Genomic DNA, 16,565 nt, shown 5'->3' on the forward strand with positions numbered 1-16,565 from the left:
CAGGCCTGGAATAATGACCAGAGAGCAGATGTAGGTCAAGAAGAGATGCAGGAGACGGAACCCTCCTCATAATGATATCTCTGAATGAGTGCATGTCCATTATCTAAGTATGTCATTTGTCTACAACAAAGGGTGCGTTCGTAAATATGCTCTGGAAATCTGCTCTGAGCGCTCAGAGCACTCTGGTTTCAACTAAAAATCAGTTAATTTTCGAACGGTCAGAGAACACTCCGGGTGTGCTCCGGCACTCTCAGAGCATATTTCCGAACACCCAACGACAAAATATGACGGGATACTGATTAGAGCTATGCGTGGATCATAGAGCAGTACAGTCCCTATCAGTCTCTCATTAGAGTGTTTGGCAGTGTACTCACAGTTGAGCAGGCCCAGCTGTAGTAGTGATGCCAAGGCGGTGATGATCATGAAAGTGAGCAGTCCACCACGGCGTCCCATGACCGCCACTGCTAGACACAGGGCCAGGTGGGTTGCCACAGCGATGCCCGCCATGGTGTAGTAGTCTGCGAGAAACATTGTCTGCTGGCACTCAGGGTCTTTCATACTGCGGGCAAAGCAGTGGTGGATGCCATTGGATGCCAACCTGCATGGACACACACAAACAATCACACACACACATACACACACACACACACACACACTATATATGTGTATATGTAGCCTTGTCTTCATGTCTCTCATGGAATACCAGCTCACGTATAATTCATATTCACACAAACACACACACACACACACACACACACACACACTTACGAGTTGACACACAGCACCACAATGTTTTTCCACAGGTTCCTGGAGCTCATCATCTTGACGATACAGGTCCTTTGGGGCTTCTTGTGCATCTCTTGCTCCAGCTCTGATGATGAAACATAAATACACACACCATGAGACTTTTCCTCTGGCAAGACACAACCCGGAAAGCTGCTATGGGACATCTACACACACTCAACACACCCTCTAGGAGAGCCTTATGGGACCTCTACTCAGAGACGTCCATACACCCACTGGACTACCCTACCAAGGCAACACCTGCTTGTTGTCATCAGATCCAGTTGTACAGGGAGATGGGCAGAGACAACACAGCACACATCAAAGAGAGGGTGGGAGGGAAAAAAGTCTTTGTCAATGTGGAGGAGTGTGTGTGTGTGTGTGTGTGTGTGTGTGTGTGTGAGTGTGTGTTTGAATGTGTGACTCCATTGCATGCTCATTTCATCATAGGAAACCAGAGACCTATCAATGTCAATGGCTATAACAACAGTGGATGTAGTGCATGGCTTAACAGCCCTACGCCAGAAGAAATGGTTAGAAGAGATTCGGATTCCCCTATTGGTCCAGAGGTTACATCAAACCTTGTTGTACAGTATTTCAACAGAAGAAGCACTGTAGCAGCACTGTAGCACTGGAAGAACCAAAGTTCTCCTTCGTCCTCCGTGAGCCTGTCTCACCTGAGAGGACCGCGCTGAGCTCCGACGTCAGGTCCACCTGGTTCTTCTTGGCGATGGAGAGCATCATGGGCTTAGACCTGCGGTAGTGCTGGGTAGCAAGGAGCCACCGCAGAGACTCTGGGAAGATCCTACAGAGAGAGAGAGAGAGAGAGAGAGAGAGAGAGAGAGAGAGAGTGAGAGGGGCAGAGAGAGAGCAGGAGAGGTAGAGAGGGTGAGTGGAGGAAAAGGAAGGAAATTATGGAAAAAAGAGAGAAAGACAAGATGGAGAGAGAGAGAGATAAAGAACAAAGGGTAGTAAACAGAAAGAGTATTGTATCTAGACCAGAGCATGAACAGAGCATGCAGTGTGTATTCTACTGTACAAGCCATTGCCTGGCCCTGATGACCAAGACCCTCTAAGCCCCCCACGGCACAGTGGAACCCCTCAGTGGGGGGGGGCTCCTCACCAAATGTAGGGCAGCATCAGGACGAAGGGGCAGATGATGATAATCTGGAGGACCTGCCAATCATCCCGGTCTGGCCAATCACGACACAGCGCCACCACCCCTGGCATCACCAGCTGCCCGCCCACCTTCAGGAACGTGGCCACCATGGTCATGGGGAACCGCCAGACTGGCAGACACAGCTCGATCCCTAGAGAGAGAGAGAGAGAGAGAGAGAGAGGGGGGGGGGGGGGGGGGAAGAGAAAAGGGTAGAGAGGACCCCGATCAGTGTCGTCTAGAGTTCAGCCCAACGTGTGAGTGTGCATACTAAACTGTGTCTGTGCTGGAGGTGTGTGTGTCGTGCATTTAAGACTAAATAGTGACACCGACACCGCATCCCCTCCATGAATCATTGAACACCTCTCCGTTTCCTCTGAGATAACACCAGTTACACACCGGCTGACCACCAGTGAACCTAGCTATCTGTCAAACCTCTACACTACCGTCGTTCTCAAAGGGTTTGGGAAGGATTTCACAGTTACCCCTCCCTCACTCACTAGACTGGGCTCCAATCTCACCCCCCTACTGGCAACCCCATGGTATAGTCCAGATGGCCAGGCCCAGATGGCAAGGTCTATTTGAAGGTGACCAGTGGAGGGGGGGGGGCTCATTTACTGTCACTTCCCATTGCAAGAGACGAGAGAGAAGGAGAGTGAAAGGGAGGGAGGGAGGGAGAGAGAGAAAGAAAGGAGAGGGGCAGAATACAAATGAGCCCACCTTCCTGAGAATACACAGAGCTCCCTCCATTCATCAGCTGAATCACTGGAGGAATAATAATAAACCCTACTACGACTGGGGGAGAGAGAGAAAGAGAGGGGGAGAGAGAGAGAGAGGGGGGGGAAGAGAGAGAGAGGGGGACGGGGAGAGGAGTGGCGGGGAGAGTAATAAAGTGAGAGGAAGAGAGAGAAGGGACTGCATAGAGGGACAGAGAGAAGCAGAGAATGTGGTGGGGAATTTTGTGCAATCCTATGAGTGAGTCGATTACACAATACGTCAGATCATAACACTGGAAATAATTTCTAACGATATCAATACTTCTACGTTTTATTGATGAATCTCTAAGCTTGTTAGCTGAGGTTCAGGGCCAGAATGTCCCTGACAACCGTGTGTTTGCTGGGACCACAGGGTCTGATGGGGTGAAACGTCATGTAAATGGTATCTGTATTTTCCGTCTTAATCTGTTCATGGCAACTGCCGTAAGATATATATCATGGACAGACGATCACGTGGACCGACAACGTGATTCGACAAGTTTACGGTACCCCAGCCGCGTCCTCGCTGGAGGTTGTTCCCTTGATTGTAATGAAACTATTGATTGATCACACCAGCTGTTGCTCAATGCTGATGACACGCTGTGTTCGGAATGGTATACTAGCATACTGCATACTAGCATACTCAATGAGTATATACTGCATACTGCCTACTAAATTCATAATAAGTATGTGAAAACCAGCCGACCATTTACACACTATGCATACTGCCTCCCAGAATGCATTTCGCCGGGAGCGGCGAATTTAAACCTCCATTTTAAACCTCCATTAGCTAAAATATGTAATTTTGTGTTAACATGTCATTTTATGAAGTTTTAATATGTTTTCAGGCGAGAAAGTAACCACATATTCCCAAAATGTGTCCAGTTTACCAAAATAACCCGTTTATATATCTGATCTGACGATTTTTTGCGTCTTCTGTTCGCTAGCTGCGTTCGTAAATTCGCCCTGGAAATATGATCAGCACTCATGGAATGCCTCTTGTCCAATCAAATTACCTGGTCCCTTTATGACGTTGCACCCAGTGTGCGCTCCGGTGCTCTCAGAGCGATTTTACGAACACACCCTACGTTGCTAAAGCGGGGTACACACATAAGGAATTTCAAAATCTTAACAGAAATCTTATCTGAGACAGACCCCACACATGAAGAAACAAAATCTTGGATTTGAACAGCCTTGATTGTGTTGTGTGTGGTGTGCGCCAATTTCCCCATTTCAGCACCCCACAGACATAAAGATGTTCGTTACGACAGACTCCAAACTCTCTAGTCTCGTTCCCCACGCTTCTTGATTGGCGAGCAGGGTTCCATCACTGTGAATATGGTGCTCCTTAAAATTACTTTAAAAATGCTTTTATTGAAATAAAACCTATGCTGATTCTGTTCAATCCTTTACTCCCTTTAAAGATGAATTAATAACACTGAGTTTGCGGGATCCGTTTTAAGTAGAATACTAACACACAAAAAAGAAAAAAGGAAGAAGCGGGGGGAGGAGGGGTGGGGGCGCTCTCTGATTGGTGCATCTGGGTTGCCAGATGGGAATGACATTTTCCACCCTAACCACAGTCTAAAACCGCTAATTTCACCAAACAATCTGGCAACCCTATGGTTTCTGGAACGCATTTCACATTTACGATTGCCGGCCACGCCCATTTTCCGAGCAGGTTGCCGGGAGAGTTGATTGCACAATTGAAGAGAAGTGACTCTTAACACACCTCACACCAGTGGCGTAGCGGACGGGCCCGCAAGCGACGCACCGCGGGGGGGCCCCAGCCACTAGGGGGCCCCCTAACATTGGATCCAAACTTTTTTTTTTTTTTTTTTTTATAATTTAAAAAAATATAAAACAAAGAAAATAAGTGGCCCTTCATTGTGTCAACCTTAATTTTAATATATAGGCCTATATTTAAAAATATATACATAGTTAGCCGTATCCAATAGCAACATGACTTTGACGTCACACGTAGGCAGCGAGACACAAGGAAAATGAGCAAGCGAAAATACAATACAAAGTACAATAAGCATTCTTTAGGTGGTGGTAGATTCTCTATTCGGACATTATAGCCGCTATATGTGGGACTGTCGGTCCAATATTGTAAAAAAATAAAATAAACAAATTATGTTTACGGAAGTACATGTCTCAAGTATTATCTCGGCGGTTAGTCGAGTGAAAGAAAAACAACATACAGATGATAATTCACACAATATAATACCACGAAAGCGTACAGCACTAAACAATAACATTTATTTGGGCAGCATCATACTCAAACTCAGGCAGAAGGGCAGGGTCCGGCCAGGTTCACAGTCACAGACTGTCAGTTTTTCTATTCTACTATTCTATTCTACTTCTGCTGTCTGCGTCTCCCTGGGTATTCCTAGACCAGATGGCAAACATTAAAGAAATGCCACAATATACCAGGACTTAAGAAACGAGATGTCCAACAAAGGATTTGACTAACCCTGGCCAATTTTACGCAACAAGTAGACTCTGATGCAGCGGAGACAGGGTTGCCAGATGGGCTGGTTTTTGGTGGATTTAGACGTTTTTAGATTGGTTAGGTTGGAAATTCTCAATCCCATCTGGCAACCCTTAGCGGAGAGTCTACAGCTTGTATGTTTACAGATATCGCGCTGCTGTGCACACCACACTTTGTTAAAAGAAATAAAGCTTGTACTTTTCTACTTATAATACATGCTACTGATGTAGTCTACCATTTGGTTTTAGCTATTGCTCTCACTTGTTTGTAGCTTTTGCTAAGTCAAGCATTTAGAATGTAGAGTGCATATTGCGAAATTTCGCAACGTCAATAACGCATCGGCTTCTAAAAAACGCCCTTTTTTTTCTTTTTTTTTTTTTTTTTTTTTACTCCGTTGCGAAAGGGCCCCCACCGCCACCTTGCGGGGGGGCCCCGGGATTTTGCGCTACGCCACTGCCTCACACCACAGGATTCTGTTATAGGAAAATGTTAAGATCCATCTGATAACCGGGCGTTTTCTGTTGTTTTCAGACATCCGAAAATCGGGCCAAAACCGGCCAAAAAATCCTTATGTGTGTACCCCGCATTACCTTCACTCACTCGACAGAAATATCGTAACATAATTACAACACGTTGTAAAATGATTCGGGGGCCAATATCTTTAGCTAGCTCAAGTAACTAGCTTGCTATATTGTTGTCTTAACAGTTGGTAAAATAACATGACTAAAATAAATATATATGAGCAATAACATATCGTGGGCTGCAGCAAGCACAATAACAACCAACTTGTCCGTCTGAAGCTACAATACTGGGATCATTCGTGATTGGGCTCCAGGCAGTCAGATACTAGGTGAACATGTGTGTAAGACACAAATAAAATTGGATTTCATGCATTTCAAGTGGCATATTTGTAATCATGACGATGTAGTCATGTCTAAGAATGCATTTCACTGTTAATTCCCAGTATAGTGAAAATACCACCGCTCATCCGTGATCAGACTTAGCTGGGGTGCTGCAGCTGAAGAGTATCAAATAGAGTAGCATCTGCACACTCAAATCTGTGCAAAAAACGATGTTTATTCCAAGCTTTCGGTCCCCAGGCTATCGGACAATGTAAACAACAGTAAACAGGGTTTGTATGACGCAGTTTGACGAGGCTGAAAGCGCACAGGGTTGCCAGATGGGATTGACAATTTACAGCCTAAACTTTCTATAACCTCAAAATCAAGTAGCCCATTCGGCGGTAACCCGCCCCATCTGGCAACCCTGGACGCAACCCTGCATCCCTGGACGCGAAATGCATTTTGGGAAACAGTACCCGAGCTAGTGTCCATCGTAACTGACTTAAATTTTCCTGGAAGTAATTGCTCACATACTAAATTTCTCGCATACTCAAATATCGCATACTGTACAGTGTGAACGCACTACATACTCAAAATCTACGTCATATCTAGTATGAGTAGTATGCTAGTATGCTATTCTGAACACAGCCACAGTCCTTTATACACATGCTAAGAATAAACAACAAGCTGCACACAAATTAACTGCAGCCATGGTCCATGTATCCGACTGGTTAGAAAATGCATGCTTACACCTCAATACAAGTAAAACTGTCTGTATGTTTTTATCATGTAAATCTATAGAGACTCACCAACCCGATGTTTTTGTTAAGGGAGTAAAGCTCAATGTGGTCTCAGAGTTCAAATACCTCGGAATCATTCTAGATTCAAACCTAACATTCAAAAAGCATGTTACAAAAGTGATAAATACTGTCAAATGGCTTAAACTAAACCAAATTTGTGATCATGAGTAATCATACTCATTTCAAGCACTCCTCGTAAACACTGTTTTTAATTATATTCGTCACTTTGTCATGTATCTGTGTATTATCTCGTTTTGTACTGTATTGCAATGTTGCGTCATTTTGCTGTGCCTGCTTAACTTGTATTGTCTTGCTTTGTCTTGTATTGTCATGTAGTGTATTGCCTGTTGTGTCGTTTTGTTGTGCTTGTTGATGTTTTTAATGACACTACAGCATTCATTTTGTAATAGCCTGCTCAGGGACTACAGATGGAAATTAGCTTATGAGCTAACTCTGGCGCATTTACATTGATGTGGAAACTGATTTAAAATAAATAAATAAATGTCAAAAAAAATCTATCCAACCTTCTCTCCCCTTTCCCCTGACACACTACCATATAGCCCTATTCCCTACAGAGATGAACGCTATTGGCGCTTCTCCACTACCGTCCCATACCGGAACCCGTGCTCCCGCTTTGTTTTGCTTTCTCCACTGCCAACTGGCCCGTACCGGGCCGTAGTACCTGTACTGCTTTTAGATACCCTTCTTCCTGACTCAGAGCGAAAGGTACTATCCGTGCTATGATGTGACGCGTCATACAGCTGTTGTTTACAATGGTCCGAGAGCTTTGAGACCGAAAGCTCGCAATAAACATAGTTTTTTGCACAGATTTGAGTGTGCAAATGCTGCTTTTTTGCACTCTATTTGATACTCTTCAGCTGCAGCACCCCAGCTAAGTCTGATCACGGATGAGCGGTGGTATTTTCACTATATTGGGAATTTACATGGTGAAATGCATTCTTAGACATGACTATGTTGTCATGATTACAAAGATGCGACTTAAAATGCAAGTTTATTTGTGTCTTACACACGTTTGCCTAGTATTTGACTGCCTGTAGCCCTGTCACCAATGGTCCCAGTATTGTAGTTTCAGACGGAACAATTTGGTTGTTATTGTGCTTGCTGTAGCAAGCCCACGATATGTTATTGTTCATATATATTTATTTTAATCCTGTTCTTTTACCAACTGCTAAAACCATAATATAGTAAGCTAGTTACTTTGGCTAGCTAAAGATATTGCCCCCCCCAAATCATTTTACAACTTGTTTAGCAATTATGTTACGATGTTTCTGTCAAACCCTGCAGTGAAGTATGAGCAACGTAATGTAGCTAGCGAACAGAAGTGGGGAAAAACGTCAGATCAGATATATAAACAGTTTATTTTGATAAACTGGACACATTTTGGGAATATATATGGTTACTTTCTCGCCTAGAAATTACAGCTTTTAGCCAATGGAGGTTTAAAAAGGAGGATTTAAAATCCCTGCTGCCGGCCGGTGCGAAATGCATTCTGGGAGGCAGGTCTGTTGTGTATAATGGAGTAGCGTTTCTGAAAATACGGTACGGGTAAGATACAAATGCGTGCCGTCCTGTACCGGCCTGGTCAATGGAGAAGTGCCATATGATGCCCAAAAAGATCTCCCAGTATATTCTGTCTGCCCCCCATTGACAGACCACTCGATCGGCTTTTTACCAGGACCATGGCTAGGTCTGCCATAGGTAAACGATTTAGCGATATTCCCAACCCCAGGTCAGTTTACACAGACAACAATAATAGTAGATTATCGGTAAATTACAGTGACGGGCCTCTGTGTAAACCGGCTTTATGAGTACTGGAAGTCAGCTGATGCCTCCAGAAACCCCCCAACCCCAGGAATCCAGACAAAGAGGAAGGAAATTAAACTGACCCCCCCCCCCCCAGTTGGACTCATCCTTAAGCCCTCTGACTCTCTCTGTGTTCCTGTGTGCCCACTGAGTACATGGCGCTCAGTCCAAACAAAACAGAATCAAAATCAGAGCCACTGCTCCCCAACCCTCAGTCCCTCCCCAACCCTCAATCGATGCACATGCAGTATACAGATAGCAGGCTCTGGTGTGCTGCTCCCCATGAAAAGTCCTGTTATAAAATCCCCCAACAAAACAAAAACCCTCCTCAACTCATCTGGGATGTGTCTGCTCTCACAGACTCCTCTGGGAAGTCTGCATCTACTCTCAAATCTCCCCCCCCCCTCCGCCCTTCACACACACACACACACACACACGCCCACACGCACACGCACACGCACACGCACACACGCACACACACACACACACACACACACACACACTGACTCAGGCAAGGACCTTTTGTTCCAGCTGAGAGGGAGAAAGGCTCCTCTTGTGTTGATTACCTCACTGCCGTCCCCCCCCGTCCCCCGTCCTCCCCAGGCTGATCCCTCTCTCCCCCTCCCCTGTTCTCCTCATGCCCACTTTCCCACTGTTCATCTGGGCTGAAGTGGCTATCCCCTCCTCCAAAGCACCATTCCCCACCCCCTCAGCCTGCCCTTGTTTCCCTCCTCCTCCTCCTTTCACTGAGGGGCACTTCACTGTCTCTGCCTGAGAGGGATCAGTGGCAGAGGGAGGGACAGGAGAGAGAGAGAGAGAGAGAGAGAGAGAGAGAGAGAGAGAGAGGGAGGGAGAGAAAGAGACTGAAAAAGGCTAAACCAATCTGTCATAACAAAAGCCTGACCCCCGCACCCGCTCACAGTGTCGATTCCCTCTCTAACCTTGCCTGGGGCAGGAAGACAAGGGAGATAATTGGCTAAATAAAACAGCAAGACACAAGGGGAGGTAGCGTAGGAGTGTGTGTGTGGGGGGGGGGGAGAGAGAAAAGGGGTGAGAGGATGGAGAAGAGGGAGGAGGATAGAAGGGCCATTCCCAGTCAGCAATTTACCAGCTTATCCGACTAGGGCTCCTGAGGTGGGTTCTCAATTTGTACCATGCTGTGAAACTCATTTTACACCAGTGCCAAATCAACGTGCGCATGCATGCACACACGCGCACACGCGCGCGCACACACACACACACACACACACACACACACACACACACACACAGGGCAGCCATGTGTGTTAATTCATTTATTGACACCGGTGAATAAAGTCGTCCAAATAGTCAACAAGGGTGACTATATTAATCGAAAATGCATAAATGATGATGCTTCATTTTGTGGCCAATCAAAGTATTAAATGCCACATAAAACACTTTAGGTGGTGAGTATTCCGGAATCCTTTGGCAGTTAGTGAGTTAATACAGAGGACACAGGTTTGAGACTGGAAGCAGGTTTGATGAGGAAGCAATACTGTTTTGCGCCCGTGTGACACCTCTTACACTGCCATCCTCTCTCTTGTGTGTGTGTGTGTGTGTGTGTGTGTGTGTGTGTGTGTGTGTGTGTGTGTGTGTGTGCGTGTGTGTGTGTGTGCGTGTGTGTGTGTCTGTAGTTGAGTACAAACAATCTTATTATCCTTCCTAAAAACTTTCCAAATTGATTCCCACTAGAGTCTATTACCATGGCAGCCTGCTGTTCTTAATGATCATGAATCTTTTCGCTCGCTGGGTTGTGTTGAGATGCTAACCTCTCCTGACAAACAATATCAACACGTCGGTATGTGGGCAATGCACCGTGATCCCACCTATTCTAACAACAAACCTCACAACATCACCCGATGACGTTGATGTGTGTTTGGTTTAAGATCGGCAGATTAAATACTACAACCAAAAACACAACGGCATTCGCTCACTACATGACTGTCATCACAGGGAACTGAAGCGTTGAATATGCCACTGTCACATTCTGTTCCCTATTGCCGGTAAGAATATGCATCTCCTATCATGGTAGATGTACCATTTCTCCCCTGTCTATCGGAGCATCAAAGTATGTCACTATCTAGAGTTTACCATGACAACCCGCTGCATTGGCTACTCACTCAGCTCAGAAGAACTCCCTGTTTTTACATATCTCTAACACACACACACACACACACACACACACACACACACACATACACGTACATACATACAGTATAAACATGTTTCTCTGTTACACAACACCCATGCATACCTATTGTACAGTATATGGCTCAGGTGAAATGGAGGGGAAAATTGGATCCTCAAAGCTGACGAATAGCAGTATAGGGATAGTCTCATGTCAGCATAGTGTGCTTGTATATGTGTGTGTGCACGTGTGTGTGTGTGTGTGTGTGCACACGTGTGTGTAGGAGAGAGAGAGAGAGAGACGGGGAGAGAGACACGGCAAGGTCAGCTGGTCTTATCCTGAGTGAACTCTGATTTATAACCCTGAGAAATGCTGATTTATAGACAGAATGTGATCAAGTGAAAAACGCCAACCCAGAGAGTTTCTACAGTGCAGGATGGGAAACACTAAAATAAAAGCTTTGTCAGCGTACGGCCTGGCAACAATGACTACACACACACACACACACACACACACACACACACACACACACACACGAGGACACACACGCTCTGTAAACATGACTGTAAACATGACTCAGAGGTTCTAGACAGCTCTTTGTTTGATGCCCTGAGACAAACATCCAAACAACACATGTCTAAATACAGTACAACTGCATTCAAATTGTACCAGCCAGTGGTTTAATCACACAGTTAAGTGGCATCCATTTGTTTGTTTGTTTTTAGTGAAACTCAGATGAGGTTTATCAGGCATCCCTGTGGCGAAGAACAAAACATCCCTCAACCTCCAACCTCCTGGCCCTGCATATATGACTCTCAGTCTGGGGGAAGAAAGCCTAGAGGACAGGGCAGAGGGGGTTGGGGGATGGGGTGGAGGGGGTTAGTGGGTAGAGCTAGTGTGTGTGGCAGGCATAAGTTATGGCAAAGGACCAGGCCACAAGAATACATTGCTTGCTGATGTTGCAAGCGGCTGCAGTGCACCCCTGGGAACTCTGTCCTCTATCAAAGACCGTGACAGCGTCGTTGGAAACAGAGCAGGAAATACGAAGAGGGAAACAAACAGGAAGTGGAGGTAATCTTACTGAGCACGTAGAGGGAGAGAGTGAGCCCCGCCAAACAGAAGCCTTCAAAGAAGCGCAGGGTGCTAAACATGGTCATGTCGGAGGAGAAGGCCACGCTCAGACCAAACACCAACAGAAACAGGACCGATATGATCAGCACCGGGTGGCGGCCAAACCTGAGAGAGAGAGACAGACAGACAGAGCGAGAGAGAGAGAGAAAGAAAGAAAAATAGAAAGAAAAAGAAAGAGAGATATTAGCCCTTTGGCCTGGAAGAGAGCATTCAGATTCCCTTCCAGCTTTTTCTCTCAAGGGCGATGGGTCCCTGGTTCAGGGGTCAGGGGTCAGCAGGTCAGGCATGTGTCCTGCTCTTTTCTTTAGCCTCTGTTTCTATAGCTACTGCTCGTCCCACTGACAACTACAGACGTTTTCCCCCCACTAGAACTAGCTAGCTCTATTCCAAACATGACAGAGGGCTTGGGGGGATGAAGACACCATCAGCAGACCCCAAGCACGGCTGAAACTTACACAGACGCACAACATGGAGGAAGAGGAGAATACAGTAATACCAGTCGGCCATGACGCCCATCACCAGGTAGCCGAAGATGGAGCCCACCAGCAGAGAGAACTTGGCAATGTGCACCTTCCAGGCCGAGTCACACACCAGGCTCCACTGGAGAGGGAGAGAGAGGGAGACAGATAGGCTTGACAAACCAGTAGCAACAATAAAGAAATAACAGAGAGAGAGAGAGAGAGAGAGAGAGAGAGAGAGAGAGAGAGAGAGAGAGAGAGAGAGAGAGAGAGAGAAAGAGAAGGAGAAAGAAAGCGAGATGGAACACAGCAAACTCCACAATAGAGAGAGTATTCATTTTCTAAGAGACTTTGTGATATACTATACTATACAGATATACATTATAAAGGATTATAAAATGCTGGTTTAAGGAGTCTCACTCTCTCTCTCTCTCTCTCTCGCCCACTTCTTTTTTTGATTTGTTCTTTGTGAGTATTTGGATTATTCATGAAGGACGATATGCATTTGGAGTGTGCAAACATACTGTAGGCCGACTCTCTTGTGTACGACTCAGACATGCACACCACAAGGGAGAAGAAGGGAGGCTGTGTGTGTATGTCTGTGTGTGTATTGTATCAATTATTAAAAATCAGTATAATGATGAAGTTAATTTAAAACAGCTTTTGAGATCATCTGAGGCCTGAGTGATGGCCAGCAGGTGTATGTGTGTGTGTGTGTGTATGTTTATTTTTCACAGGAGTCCAGCAGTGCCAAAGCAGCTGGGAGTGCAAACAGTATCGCTGTTGAACAGTGACACACACCCCACTGAGCCCCCAGCTGTGTTAAAGAGCATAGGGCGTGAGAGAGAGAGAGAGAGAGAGAGAGAGAGAGAGAGAGAGAGAGAGAGAGAGAGAGAAAGAGAGAGAGAGAGAGATGATTATTGGGTATGATTGATACATTTGGCACTGGCCTGAGTAGTATGATAAAGGGATACCGTCTCTAATGGGTGTATCTATGGGCTATTTAAACCCAGCAGCATTATCTGAGAAAACAGATGTCTGGCACAGTACATCACACAAACACACACAGAAGGACACACTCACAGACACACACTCTTAAAACCAACACATAGCCTACTACAGTGTATAGGCTCCTAACCACACTTAAACCTACTGTACACCTACCCTTCTCACACACTCTAGCAGGCAACACACACACACACACACACACACATACACACACACACACACACACACACACACACACACACACACACACACTCAAACTTCACCTAAAGCAGTTCACAGCTTGATGTTTACTCCTCAGACCATTATATTGTCAATATTGTCTATACAACCTAGTAGTTAGGTTACCATGATGTCATTAGGTGCTAGACTGACTCATAGCATGCATTTACTCTCTCCTAGGAGCTGAGTTACAGAATAATCTCATTACCTGGTGTCATTACCATCCCGAAGAGTGACCTACAACACTCATTGTGTTAAACAAGGCCCTCGGTGGATTTCATTAAATTAGCTGGTAAAGATGAGGCTATAGGTTTACAACTGAGGATGTAAGCATGTCAAACAGGGTCAGCTCAGCTGAGAAAGAAAAGGGAAAACGGCTCGAAAATAAGTGGTTATCAGTGATGCACTAGGGACAAAATAACAGAACAGACTTTGGCACAGAATGTACAGTATTCCATGTTGCAGTCTGTGCAGCGCAATGCACGCTGTCCATGGTACTGGGCACAATGTATAGACCCATGTGTGTCACAGTTCGGAATTCGAATGCAATTTTAGGTGATGTCGATGATCATTCTGCTATTTCTCAACGAAATCAGGGAGCGAGGTATGGTGTCTGAAGCACCCTCGTTACCTTGGTAACCACGTTTTCACTGAGTCCAGTCTGTAGCTCGAGCCTCCTGTCCTTGCACGGACACTGAATGCCGCCGCTGGCTCCGTCGCAAGTGCCATTGCCGCTGAGGGAAGGCGCGGGCGTGCCACCGTTTGTCACGGTCACCGGGAGAGAACCCACTGTCCAATTACTCCCATTGATAATAGGCTGTACGCAAGTGCCGTTGGGTAGAGCCAAAAGGAAATAATCCGAAAACAGGCTAAAACCGATTAATAAAGCCGGTATCCACGTCAGAACCACGAGCTGCTTCTGGTGTTTCCCAAATCCCCCGAGAGACGGCAGTACACAGCGGTCGACGTGTGGCAGGAGCCTGACGGCCGTTTGTTCCAGCGGCATTAAACCCGTTAAACCGGCATTATTAAACCCGTTCTTTTTCTTTTTCTTTCGGTGGTCCTGCGACTCCGGTCGCCCCGCTGCCATCGCGACTTATCTTGCGTTATTTGTCTTTGTGCTGCAATGTCAAGGAACCGAAGCCTAAAAATGTTACTGTCTTACACTTATGTAAATAAAATAAAACTTTAAAGACCAGCTGAGCGCAACAGCGTTCTGCTGCTGTCCACTCTGCGTAACAAAGGAAACCCATCCGATCTGTAACCAACAAAGCCGCGGCGAATAGGGGTCCCACGATAGATCAGCCAGCAGTTGCTTGTTTCGTGGTGATGTGGTTTGAATTAGCCGACCAAATGCGGTTTCAGATGGGGAAGCTCAGTCAAGGAGAGGCCGTGGTGATGCTGCCAGAGAGGTGTGGACACGGAGAGGTAGCAGGCATGCTTACCAATGGGCTCTTTGTGTTCCACCACCGGGTGGAATCCATCCATGCGAACTTGAGTTAGGCGCACAAGCCAGTTACATAGACTGCCAATATCAGGCTAGCCGAGATGTATGCCCTCCGTGCGCTCCACAGGTAACACACCTGTCCAAAGCTTGACCTCTCGCAGGTATATGGTGGTCATTGTCTCGTATTACAGACCCCCTCAGTTACATAGAAGCTCTAAGTCAACATGTCAAACCGTCGGTCCTTATACTTTTATTAGTGGAGATCACCGTGATTCCTTTTGTAGAATCGATTGCAAATAATTCCCGCTTCGTTTTCGCCGGTAATCAATGGGCTAAACCGTGCGGTGCACGCACAGACTCGGAGGAGAATCAAACCTCGCCTTCCTTGGTCGTGCAACGCGCTGTGATTGGAGCACGTTCACGGGGCGATTGCACCACTGACGCGCAATTGGGCATCCATACCAAAAGGCAACAAAGATCCTCTTTGTGTAGGCTACCCTCTGTCCCCTTGCCTCAATAGAAAAACATGAGTTTATGAGAATTACTTTACAATTTTACCTTCGATTAGCGAATATTTAAAGATGTAATGGAAATGCGATAAAGGCTAAAAAAAAAATACTAAAGAGCGAGAGATGCGCTACACTCCATGCAACATATAGCTGCGTCTTACTTTAAAAAATGTTGAATCATAAATAAATAATAATCGTTGCATTTCTGAATATTACAATAGGCTGTCCTACAAATGTGTAATACTGGACTAATAAAGACATTTCTCCGCAGGGGAAGTTTGCATTATCTGCCGCCAGAGGGCACTACACGATCACAAACTGTTGTTGCGCCCCTTGTGTATTTCTCTGCTCGTTGTTGATTGGTTACTGGTAGGTCTAGGGCTAGGCTATGTTAATCAATTATTTTATAATTGCTCTGATGCTTCACTTCTCTCCACTTTTGCAATGTCTGCTAGCTCACATCTTCTTTTACAAAATGTAGTAAATTTGACAGAAGCTTGAATTTGTCAGGCCGTGGGTTTAAGAGACATGTTGTTCCCTTTAGTAACACCTAAGGTGTGCAATAGAGAACTTGACGTCACCTATGAGAGGTATGTATACCGGTCATAAAAAGGTCTGTGAAAATACCCTGATCTATACTCGCTCAGTGTTTTTGAACTGAAATCTGACTGTATGTGTGTTTATCATGAGAAACAACACAATACGTTTAGTTCTACCGAAGTCAGAAATTAATATTATATACAAAAATACAATGTCCCAGGATAGCTCGAGGCAGTTTTTCATCACAATGTCCTAGTAGAGTAGCTTTTATGGGAGAGACTTCTAACAAATTACTTTGACAAACCACTAATCATTTTCAATAGAAATTCAGGTTGACTCTTGTTAACTTTTAGAATACAGCTGTGGACCTTTCAAACTACAAAGGCAGTCATAGCCTAAGAGAAAAATGACACTAAATAATGAATGAATATTAATGTAGATTATAATTAA

At 45.5% G+C, this 16,565-nt stretch overlaps 1 protein-coding gene across 1 annotated transcript in view; it reads right to left on the reverse strand.

Moving 5' to 3' along the window:
• slc22a23 (solute carrier family 22 member 23) overlaps positions 1-14,709 on the reverse strand; it is a gene marked incomplete at both ends in the record, with an annotated part of 16,223 nt that extends 1,514 nt beyond the window's left edge. The window contains 7 exons of the mRNA XM_080536600.1: positions 375-598; positions 769-871; positions 1,461-1,588; positions 1,907-2,093; positions 11,885-12,039; positions 12,431-12,534; positions 14,251-14,709. Coding sequence (XP_080392726.1) covers positions 375-598; positions 769-871; positions 1,461-1,588; positions 1,907-2,093; positions 11,885-12,039; positions 12,431-12,534; positions 14,251-14,709 — 1,360 coding nt within the window. The remainder of the gene's footprint in view (positions 1-374; positions 599-768; positions 872-1,460; positions 1,589-1,906; positions 2,094-11,884; positions 12,040-12,430; positions 12,535-14,250) is intronic.
• Between the last annotated feature and the right edge of the window lie 1,856 nt (positions 14,710-16,565).

This window comes from Nansenia antarctica (genome assembly GCF_963989245.1).
Source record: "Nansenia antarctica genome assembly, chromosome: 7".
NCBI classification, from domain to species: Eukaryota; Metazoa; Chordata; class Actinopteri; order Argentiniformes; family Microstomatidae; genus Nansenia; species Nansenia antarctica.